General features: G+C 31.3%; 1 protein-coding gene across 2 annotated transcripts in view; it reads left to right on the forward strand.

Moving 5' to 3' along the window:
- Positions 1-11823, forward strand: part of LOC106468884 (para-nitrobenzyl esterase-like) — a 77615-nt gene extending 65792 nt beyond the window's left edge. For both annotated transcript variants that reach the window (XM_022398019.1, XM_022398014.1), the window contains 3 exons: positions 5609-5764; positions 8355-8500; positions 9978-11823. In XM_022398019.1, the coding sequence (XP_022253727.1) occupies positions 5609-5764; positions 8355-8500; positions 9978-10286 (611 nt within the window). In that variant the 3' untranslated portion in view covers positions 10287-11823. The remainder of the gene's footprint in view (positions 1-5608; positions 5765-8354; positions 8501-9977) is intronic.
- The last annotated feature ends 311 nt before the right edge of the window (positions 11824-12134 follow it).

Genomic DNA, 12134 nt, shown 5'->3' on the forward strand with positions numbered 1-12134 from the left:
TACCTTCGGTGTATATGACGCAAGCAGATTTTGACATCAAATTTTGGGGTAAAAAAAGTGCACCTTATACATCGAAAAATACGGTATTTTCTTTATAGATAAACTGTAAAGTCAGACACTTGTTTACAGATAAAGTTGACATTGAATTGTTTCCTCGTGACTAACGCATGCGTTTTCAGAAGTGATAATTAATTGCATAATGAACAATTTAGTGATAACTAACAAACATCAGTTCAAGAACACAGTGTGATTACAAGTAGCGATTCAATGTAATCCAACCATTTAGAGCTCAATAGTATCTATCTGTTTTATACTCTTTTTTAATATAGTTTTTATATGTCTTATCTTTAACTGTTTATTAGTTTTAAAACTGTGTTATAATAATTAATTAATGCTAAATTCAATACATTTAGTTGAAAAAAATACTACCCAGTTATGTCCATTGCTATATATTACTTTAGAGTGCTTGGTTTCCACTTAGAATGTTAGCTTAATTGTGTTGCAATTTAAATAGTAATTACCGACTGATGAATTACTGTTTCTCATGGTTTACGCATCAGTAAACCATCTGGAATAACTAGCTGTTATAATAAATAATTAATAGCTGTTTCTTTTGGCTTATACATTGCTATATTAACTGACTGATGATTTACTATTTCTTATGGCTTACGTATTGATAAAATACCTTGTTATAAGTACTGTATGATGAATTACTGTTTATTATGCTTTATACGTTAATATAACGCTTTCTTTTAATTATTTGTTAATGAATTACCGTTTTTTTTGTAACACTTTTTTGTAATTATTGGCCGATGAATTATTGTCTGTAGTTTATGCGTTGATACAATACATTAGTGTAATAACTGTGTGATTTACTGTTTTGTTTAGGCTTTGATATAACTCTTCGTTGTAGTTATTTACTGAAGAATTACTGTTTTTGTGGTTTATGTGTGAATACAACCATTTTAATTACTTACTGATGAAGTATGTGTAGTACGTGTTGACATGACAATTAGTTGAATTACTTACTGATGAATTATAATTTTTGTAGTACGTGTTGACATGACAATTAGTTGAAATTTGAATTTGAAAAGATAATTCCTATATAAATGCAGTCTCTTCTTTACATGCATTTTTAAACCAAAAGGGATGAATTCTGTAAAACACTGCTTTGATTAAAATGCCCATCTAGATATATTGCTATTTTTATAAAAGAAATTTGAATTACTTGTGCACACAGTTTTACAAAATGAAGTAATTGTTAAACAGACAGTTTAATAGATTTGGTAATAGCTTTAATTAAGTCTCCGTATAATTATTACGACATGTAATATTCTACGTAACTTTTATCTATTTATTTATTCTGTTTTTGATTAAAATTGTATGAAGAATCTACACATAGTAGTATCTAGTTTATTTTATAGCAAAGCCACATTGAGCTATCTGCTGTGTCTACTTCGGGGAATCGAACTGCAAGTTTACCGTTGTAAGTACGTAAACTTACAGCTGTCCTATTGGAGAACAAGATAGTAATAAAAGTTTTATTTTGAAATTACTCTTGTAATTTCTGATATCACGTATTATTTTGTTGTCAGAGAAAAAAATACAGTTTTTTTCCCGTTTGAAAAACAGAGTAAACGTAAGAAAACTTTGAAGTAAACTAATTTGATAATAGTTTCCCTCTTCTCTCTCTCTCTATATATATATAAATGTATATAATAAAAGTCTAAACTCAGAGATTTTCGATAGATGTCAGTAACAGCTTTCAACTTAGGCTTCTATTTGACCTATTTTTGATAGCGAAAATTGAAGTAAAAACGCATAAATATGTATTTAAGTCTTTATAAAAAGATGTCAGCCAAAGTGATAAGATTGCTTGGTTTACCAAACCTTATCCTTTCCTGCTTCAAGGTAATAAATTCCCAAAGCCAACAACTTTAGCTCAAAATGTGCTTATTCATTTTAGTAATACTTTTATAATTATTTCTTGCGTGACTTAGTTTTATAAGAATGTAGCCAGAATGATCGACAAAACACTGAATTCAGAATTTTTCTTAGAGCGGATATAAATGGTGAAGGAGTGTATACATAAGTAAAAAAAAAAAGGGCTACTCAGAACGATTTGCATATTTTTACTCAGTGATATATCATCACAGATGTGAGTCATGGCGCTTCGGCAACATGTTTAACAACTGTATGTTCGTTTCGTGGCGAATGTTCGACCATTAAAGGGTGTAATGCCATCACGATAGCCATATGGCTGGTGTTGCACCACAATCTTTTATGAGGAAGGATATTCGTATAGAGAGATTGTTAAGCGATGTAGAGGCAAAAGACACAGTCTTTTAGTGAAAGAAGCCTTCAATATGTTTCATGAAAGCGGAAAACTTGCAAAACAAAACACTTAGAGTAGCAATAGTCTTCAAAGTTACGCCCAAGTAAACCCGGAACAACGTTCTCGCATGCCAAGAGTAAGCTTGGTTTTGTTCCAAAAACCTATTGTAGTAAAGTTGGACACATGTCCTAGTATAGTTGACAAAATATTAAAATATGATGTGAAAAATACAAAAGGACTCTTCGAAATTAACAACTATGTTATGAGAAAGATCGCTGAGGAAACCGAGTTCACAACAATCCTAATAATCCCATACCCGTAAAGTCCTCCGATCCTGCTCCAATGGACTTTATTTTACCACTGAAGAGTAATAATGGAATGTTTCTCGAGAATGATCTCACCGGTCTTGAATTTTGTTACAGTATAAATTAAAATGCAGAGTGATAGTACGTAACCGTGGTCATCAGAGTGAGCATAACTGACGATGGAAAAACAAGACCTTAACTGGTTATTATGAAGTACGATTAACTTTCAGTACACACGTTTATTTACTTGTGTAATCATTTTTTAAAATAAAAGAAACGTTGTATTTCCATTTAATAACCAATATAGGCTACTCGAAGTAATAATATAACCAATTTTAATAATTAATACATTAACGAAAATTTTACAACTGAATATACAAACGTGAATTCAAATTGCATATATTTTCCTAGCATAATGTTGAACATAACAAAATTGGTAGAACAAAGGGATAAGTACATGACTTTAAATAAAATTGAAGCTTCTTTTTATATTTTTCATAATAGTTTTATGTGTTTTAAAACAAAATATGCATGACCTGTCACCATATATGGAACATTTGTATTGACAGATGTCATTCAATCTTTTATATAGATATGTCCAAAGTTAATTACATAGATTATTGATTTAGTGATATATATATGGGTAGGGGGGATTCATAATCCATGGATGTGTTTTTCTGTCCACATGTTTTAATGAAAAATCTATATCGAATTTTAAATACCTTGTTCATGTTTTGCTGCTTGTTTAGCTGATATCGAGAGGATGTGTAACATATTCAGCTGCAGTGACAGCTTGATACTGGTAAATACGTGTTACATAGGGATTATGTGCCTTAGGGTCTGTAATTCTATCGGAATGATAAACTCATGTCCTTGTGGTTAAGAGGATTACTACCTATCTTATTTTCTACTAGTATGGTCGGATTTGAAATGTTTCGTCTACCAATAGAAGATTGTAGATAGTTACTCATAGTGTGTTCATTAGGAGATGAACGTGTTGTAGGAAACTTAGGAATAGACAAAGCAAAAGCTCTCAGTCTTACAAATCTTGGAAAATATCTGCAGTTTCTGGCCACCAATCTGATTAAAGATTTTTGTAACAGTAATTAAAATTTCGATATTAATTACGATTATGATGTTGTCTAAAAATACGATCTTATATATAATATATCAAAATTAAATTAGAAGTTTATAAGAGTAAGGAGTAAGGTAACAGGAAACTCGAAAGTACGAGAAATGGAGAAATCTTAACGTTTTATTTGTATTTTTTTTCAAAAATTTAGATATTCTTCTCTCAGTGTTTTTCTGGAAACTTTAAAAACTCGGAGCACGTGCAGTGAAAATATAGTCTGTCAGTTCCAGAGAATGAACATTTTAAGCGTTTAGAATAGGTTTTTTGAAATACATTGTGAGATACAGTTTTTACATTATATGAATTACGTCTTAACTAAATGTAGTGTGTTTTTTGTTGTTGTTGGAAAAAAGTTGAATATTTACTGTACCTCGATAAGGAATAAAGTACATTCTAAAATGTGAATTATAAGACCTTATGAATGAAAGTAAAGAATATATAAATGTAAGTCAGCTCCACTATATCTACCCTATCCAGTGCCTAGGAAGACTTTCGATTAACTCCTGAGCTCATGAGAGTGACTGTCATACGACAGAGATAGTAGTGGTTTAGACATTATTTATGAATGAAAGTAAAGAATATATAAATGTAAGTCAGCTCCACTATATCTACCCTATCCAGTGCCTAGGAAGACTTTCGATTAACTCCTGAGCTCATGAGAGTGACTGTCATACGACAGAGATAGTAGTGGTTTAGACATTATTTATATTATCAAATTGCATGAATCACAATTGTTATGGTGTGAACTACATTAAGTTGATAATGCAATATTTATTATTTTTATGAGTCATTTACAGATAAACAAAACTAGGATATAAATTAGTAATACAATATTATTTATTTATTCTAACACACATAAATGTTCAATTTTAATTTCAGTTGGTCAGGTATCATAAGGAGCTATTAACAATCCTGTTATTCAAGATAGGTAACATGAGATCATAGTAAGATTCCTACTATTTTAGTTCAAGATAGGTAACATGAGATCATAGTAAGATTCCTACTATTTTAGTTCAAGATAGGTAACATGGGCTGATAGTAAGAATCCTATTTTAGTTTAAATTGGGCAACATGAGCTGATAGTAAGAATCCTACTATTTTAGTGCAAGATAGGTAACATGGGCTGATAGTAAGAATCCTACTGTTTTAGTTCAAGATAGGTAACATGAGATGAAAGTAAGAATCCTACTATTTTAGTTCAAGATAGGTAACATGAGATGATAGTAAGAATCCTACTATTTTAGTTCAAGATAGGTAACATGAGCTGATAGTAAGAATCCTACTGTTTTAGTTTAAATTGGGCAACATGAGCTGATAGTAAGAATCCTACTGTTTTAGTTCAAGATAGGTAACATGAGATGATAGTAAGAATCCTACTATTTTAGTTCAAGATAGGTAACATGAGCTGATAGTTAAAATCCTATTGTTTTATTTTAAATTGGGCAACATGATATGATAGTAAGAATCCTACTATTTTAGTTCAAGTTGGGTAACATGAGATGATAGTAAGAATCCTACTGTTTTAGTTCAAGTTGGTTAACATGAGATGATAATAAGAATCTTACTGATTATATTTTTTAAAGACGTCACTTTTATAAACACTTATTCTATTTTCTAAGACACATATCTTCTAAATTAAGTGGTATTTAAAATCTTTACGAGAAGTACGATTAGTTACGTCACATATTCATTATTTTCAACTTTAAGTGTTGCTATGTTATTTTCAGAATTCTTTAAGGTTTTCCTTCCATGTTAATGTAAAACATTTCATTCCCACTGATGATATAGTTCGTGTTGTAATCACAGTTATATAAAATTGTATTTAATTCTTTTCAGGAACCTCGTCTCAAGCCGTAGAATTTTGGCCTGGTCCCGACGACTTACGTCACTGGTCGTGGAGAAGATACAAAAAATATGTAACTACAAGTCTAGACAGTTTCGGCCCCAGCATCGCTCATCTGACTCTCCAGCTTTACAACACTTCAGACACAAGTAATACTTTTTTAAGTAAAGTTTTCCTAATCTCGTAAGGAGAACTTGTTATCTTTCATGTTCATTTCCTTAGCATCTTTGTCCCAAATTATTTGAAAAGCCGATTTCTCTAAATGTTACGATAGTATCGATATAGTGTAATAAAAAAGAAGGATTCTTTGTCTCTTGTCAATACGGATTTTGCGGGGTCCTTCTTTTGTTTTTAATTTTTCTTTTAAGTCACACAAATCACTACGCTCCTTCTCTGAGTCTAATAACTAAAGAGGTACTTATTGCGCATGTGGCGCATTTTTACTTGCGTCCTTCAAATACGTTTTAATATTCGACTGTTGTGCCTTCATAGCCTCGTAATTCAAAGTCCTACTTCTATAATCGTTTCGATAATACTCTAAGTGTTCTGTCGGTGAAGATTGTTAGTGCTTTTTAAATTAATAGTATTTCTCATATTGTAATATAGGTTTTAGTAAAAACCGACACAAAAGCTATTATTATTTTTCTTTTCTACTTTTTTTTAATAGACATCCATGAGTGTTATATATGAAACGTATAAAGGTCCATTTGCTGGAGAATTTTAATATAGCTTTGTAAGTACTATTTACAATATGTCAATATTTTTTACTCTGAAGTTCATAATTAAACTGGAACTTTTAAAGTAACGGCGAGATAAAAGATCACACTTCTAAGCGGAGTAAACAAGACAAGTTTTAATGTAAAATTATTTACAATATGTAAGTTTATATCCACAGGAACGGTCCAAATATCTAAGTAAATGATTAAAACTTTCACGTTCAACTGTAATCAACGTAGCCAATAATTGGTCACGCTCCATGCTTCTTTATTATAATCATCTTTAAGGTTTCTAACTCTTCAGAATCTCTGGACTCATTTACATGATTAACGTGATGGTTAAGAACTCGAGTCAGCAAACGCTTGTAGCATTGTTTCAGATCGATTCTGTCATATCAAAACTTAGGCCTATTCTAAAGAACCACTTAAAAAGAACTTATATTCCTTTTCTCAGTTGAATACCAGATTTCCCTGTCCTCTTCTCATGTAGTGTCCTTTATTTTAAAATAGAGTTGAAAGACAAATGTCACATTTCAAAGTCCTTAAAGCAGATTTAACTTTCTTAGAGAAAGAATACTAGTAAGTATGCTTGACATTATATCTGTAATGAAGTCAGAAATTTTAATTTTGATTTAAAAAGTTGTTACGATTAACTGTTTTTAGTAAAAAAAAAAAAAAATGATACACTTTGAAATAAAAACTGTCTTTGTTGACGAACTGTTAAAGTAGACATTTTTTGAACGATTTATCGCAAGAATAAGATACTTGTTTAATAATGTACTATTCTAGTTGGACACTTTCCTGGTAACGTTTTGTTAAAATAATGTATTTTAAATAATGTTATTTATAATAAGATATTTCATTTTATGAAATATTGTTAAAGTGGAAAAGGTTTTGATGAGGTATTGTTAGTTTAGGGTCCCTCAGTGGCACAGCGGCATGTCTGCGGACTTACAACGCTAGAAACCAGGTTTGATGAGGTATTGTTAGTTTAGGGTCCCTCAGTGGCACAGCGGCATGTCTGCGGACTTACAACGCTAGAAACCAGGTTTTGATACCCGTGGTGGACAGTGTACAGATAGCTCATTCTGTACCTTTCTGATTAAACTACAAACAAACAAAAATGTTAGAGTAGAATATCTTTTTTTTATGACGTTCTGTCAAAGTGAAACACGTTTCCAGTGGATGGTTGTCAACTTAACAAACTTCTTTGTTATGCATATTGTAAAAGTGGGACATTTCTGAGATGGCTTATTGTTAGAGTCGGATACTTCGTTTGTGACGTACTGTTAAAATGGAACACTTCTCTGCTGGCTTATTGCTAGAATAAGATATTTTCTTCGTAGCGTATTGTTGAAATGAAGTATTTCCCTGATAGCTTATTCTTAGATTTGAATACTTTGTTCGAAACCTATTGTGAAAATGAAACATTTCTTTGATAACTTCTTGTTAGACTAGGACATTTCTTTCATGATCAGCTGTTAAGATGAGACATTTCTTTCACGGTTTATTGTTAAAGTAGGGTACCTCTTTCGCAACTTACTGTTAAAGTATATCATTTCTATGATGGTTCATTGTTATGGTAAGATACTTTGTTCATGGAGTACTGGTAAATTGTGAAATTTTTCTACTCGCTTATTGTCTGCGTATGATACTTTGATCGTAAAGTATTGTTAAAGTAGGATACCTCTTTCGCAACTTACTGCTAAAGTGTAACATTTCTATGATGGTTCATTGTTAAAGTAGGGTACCTCTTTCGCAACTTACTGCTAAAGTGTAATATTTCTATGATGGTTCATTGTTATGGTAAGATACTTTCTACTCGCTTATTGTCTGCGTATGATACTTTGATCGTAAAGTATTGTTAAAGTAGGATATTTCTTTGATGGCCTATTATTTGAGTATGATACTTCTTTGGTAATGAACTGTTAAAACGGGACATTCATATATTTGATTCTTATTAGTTCACAACGTTTCTTTGGTGACGTGAGCCACAATTTTTTGTCATCTACTTTTCATGTAGGTTCTGGAACAATTGAAGAATTATACACAACAATGGTATCCGATCTTCGACAAACCTGTCCTGTCAATCAACTGGTTTCTGCCTACAGTAGGAACGTGAATGCCTCCGTATATCGTTATATAGTTACTTCGCAGCCGTCGACATCCGTAAGTACCTATATTTTCTAACATATCAAATACGGTAAGGCTTTATATGAGGAGAGTGATACAGATAAAAGCGGATTCGCATTGATCAAAGTTAAATCAAAGATGATTGATTACTTAAACAACGTACTATGAAATTAAGATGATATTATTAACATTTTTGTGATTAGGTAATTAGTAACGATGAAGAGATGCCAGTAGAAGAAGAATTATTCTTCTGAAGAAAAATCTAACCTTACGTAAATTATAACAACTTATTTCGTTGGTAATTCAAAGTCTCCAGCATTTATACACATGACTTTTCTAGATAAAGTTTCTGTTATATATAAGACTAATCTATTCAGTTTTAACTATAAAATGAGTTGAATTGCCTGCATAAGTGAATATATTATAATAATAATTTAGAATTTGCAGTTGAAATCGTTTTTGCTCTTCCAAAACACGATGTGTTAGAAAATGTGTTCATTGTGTAGTTGTTAATAACATCATCCTATTTTCACTTTTGCTCAACTTATAACTATTTTGTTAGCTTGCTTAGCTTTAAGAAGAAAATAGTTAAATTGCCGCTTTTATGATTATTTAACGTTTATTAGAATTATGGCGTTTTCTTATTCATCATTCTGAAGATCGCATGACAAATAATAAATAAAGGAGGGTGACTGACATTATTTCATATTTTTTTCACCTTGTCCTACCTAAAAATATTACTATTTTCAATTATCCTTCAATCGTTTTTTGCAGTATATATAAATATTCTATCAATAGATTAATTTCTAGACTTCATTAAAATGTATTATTATTATCTTTTCATCACCTTTGGCTTCAGATATAAACGATCTTCAAAATTATTATCATTACAAACAAATTATGAGTGGGTGGGTGTATAATTTTAATGGTGAATCCCGTCATTTGGTTTAAGAGCAGCCACGTGAAATGCAGCAAGTGCTTTCAGATAGCTACTTTTACTGTAACAAAAGACACAAGCTATTACTTGGACATTTCCTTTTACAAGAGCAAAAGACCCTGTCCATCACTGAGATATTAACTTTTACGACAACAAAAGATACTAGCTATTACTAAGATATGAAATATTACTGTGATTGTGGCCGAAATTATCGATAACGGTGAGAGTACCTATGGGATAAATAAGTGCATTCCAGGCATTATAAGTTTTTGTTTTATGGTATTGCGTACTCCTTTTTAGACCGGTATGTTAAATCAGTTTAATTACTTACCGAGTTAGAAGTTAACTCTGATCTATGTAGGTAGCTTGTTTTGATCAGAAGTTATTGATAGTTTAATATCTAAGTAGATTCTGATCTCAACTGAAACTTCGATATAATATCCTTGCATAATGCATTTCCGAATCGTGTATATATATATTTGAAATGCTATTTGAACACTATTATGTTTCATGGGAATTTTTTAACACACTATGAATTCTGGTGGGTTTATACAATAATCTTTTTTTTTTTTTCAGGTTAAGTCTTACGATTATGAAGCTCTCTACAGCTTTCACCTCTGGGATGTTATTGCATTTTTTGACCAGCTTCAATATTACATTGAGAATCCCAGTGAAGAAGATTACGCTTTCAGAGATCTTGTAGGTGACATTGTAATGAATTTCGTGAAGTCAGACAATTTAACAGCTGAATATCCTGAATGGTTGAACTTTCCTAAATCGGTTGCGTTATTAGCTGAAAATATTTCTGTCGTAGACAACTATCATTCCACTCAGTGTAAGTTTTGGAAAGTGCAAGGCTTGACAAGATATGCCTGGGTAAGTTAGAGCTGGTAGCTTGGTTCCCGCATTGTGAAGGAATTTCAGAATATAGGAAAGAACTATTAATCAAGATTTCCACCATTCAAGAAAGCAACTGAAAACTTACTTTTATTACTTGTCAGTCGATTACATAATACTTGAATATAAGTCAAAGAAGGTGGTACTTGAAAGGACAGTTACTTGTATTTTTGCTTAGAAAAAGGGAGAGGGAAATCATAAATATCGCATGCCTACCTATAGTTCAAGCACTTTCATTTTATATGTGTAGTAAAACTGTCGTTTTGAAAAGTGTTTCTATAATTCTACTTCCTAGTTCTTTAAAACTGATGTCTCTCCGTCCCTTGTAAAGCGCTCAGAAAAGAACTAAAACGAAGCTTTGTGTTTTACTTCAACCGGTTACTCAGTTTCTTTACATCTCTCATGTCACGTAAATCAGATTTTTCCTATTAGAACCCCCACATGTGTTATATACCGAGCGTACAGGCAACGTTTACACATTTCATTAGATTTTTCATAGCTTTAGCTAATAAATAAGCGATGTATAAATCACTTAAAGCGGCGTATCTCATGTGATTTTTAAAAACTGTTGCTTATTTAATGGTCTTCAAATGTACTGCAAAAGGTGTTGTAATTTGCTATATTCTTATCAATCTACTGAATACAAGTACTTACTGAACGATGCCGAACCGTTAGTTGAAATTAGTTCCACACCATACACACTGACAAAGCAAATAAGCTACTCTTAAGATCCACGATACGCATCATCAATTATTCTGAAAATTACCATATTCGCCATGTAAAGTTCACGCCTGTATTAATGAAACTGAATACAACTGGGTTTTGTGCGTCATCACGTCACCAAATATAACTACAGAGTGTTGATTTACGGCCAGTCTTTGCTAAAGTATTTCCAGGATGTAGATACAGTTGTTTAATGTAAAAGTGGCCAACATACGACTATGTCAGTTCTTGAAAATGCTTTTTGAAAATAAAAAAATAGCATAGTATAAGACAAAATTAAATGTACGCATATAAATACATACAAAGAGAGAGAGAGGAACCACGTCTGTATGGTAGATATTTCATAAAGTAGTATCTTATTATACAAAGGTCCATACGTAAAACTCCGAATTGTTGTCCTTCTTGTTCATTGTTATTATTATTATTTTTGCGCTCGCTACGTTTAAAAAGTGTGATTGAATGTTATTTCTTAAGCTTAAATAGCTTGTTTTAACATGTTTTGACACTATGTGGTCTTTTAAGTAAGTCCAATCTACAGCCTACTTACTGTAGGCAGAAAGAAAAAACAACAACAAAAACGTATAAACTATATCTTAAAACCAATTTACTGTTTTATATTTAGTAAAATTTGCAAAAATGTGTATTTAGAATCCCGAGTAAAATATTGTGATCTCAACTGTAGACAAAATATGAGAACATGGTACACAGTTTATAAGTGAACACGTTTTAAACAGAAATCAATCAGTTTCTTCTATCTTTGTACCTTGGTTTCATGAATAAAACCATCCATTTTAATCTCTAACTCATTCTGAGTGTATACTTTTAAAATGACGACAATTACATTGGTGGAACTATAATTTGACTTCCACAAAATTTCGGTTTTGTTTCCATTATTGGTTTATTAATTTAGTAAATATTATCTCAAAAAAACATGTATATTTATTTCCACTCCTGGAACAAAATTTTGAATTCAATAAAATTTAGTGGTTTAATAATTTATTCAAATGTAATTTCTCCTTGTGCTGTGCCATTACATAATCCATTATTAAAAACAAAATAGCTGATCAAATGAATCGTTGCGTTTTGTTTTGTACTGGGCAAACTAAACTTTAC

Source organism: Limulus polyphemus, unplaced genomic scaffold, assembly GCF_000517525.1.
Source record: "Limulus polyphemus unplaced genomic scaffold, Limulus_polyphemus-2.1.2 Scaffold92, whole genome shotgun sequence".
NCBI lineage: Eukaryota > Metazoa > Arthropoda > Merostomata > Xiphosura > Limulidae > Limulus > Limulus polyphemus.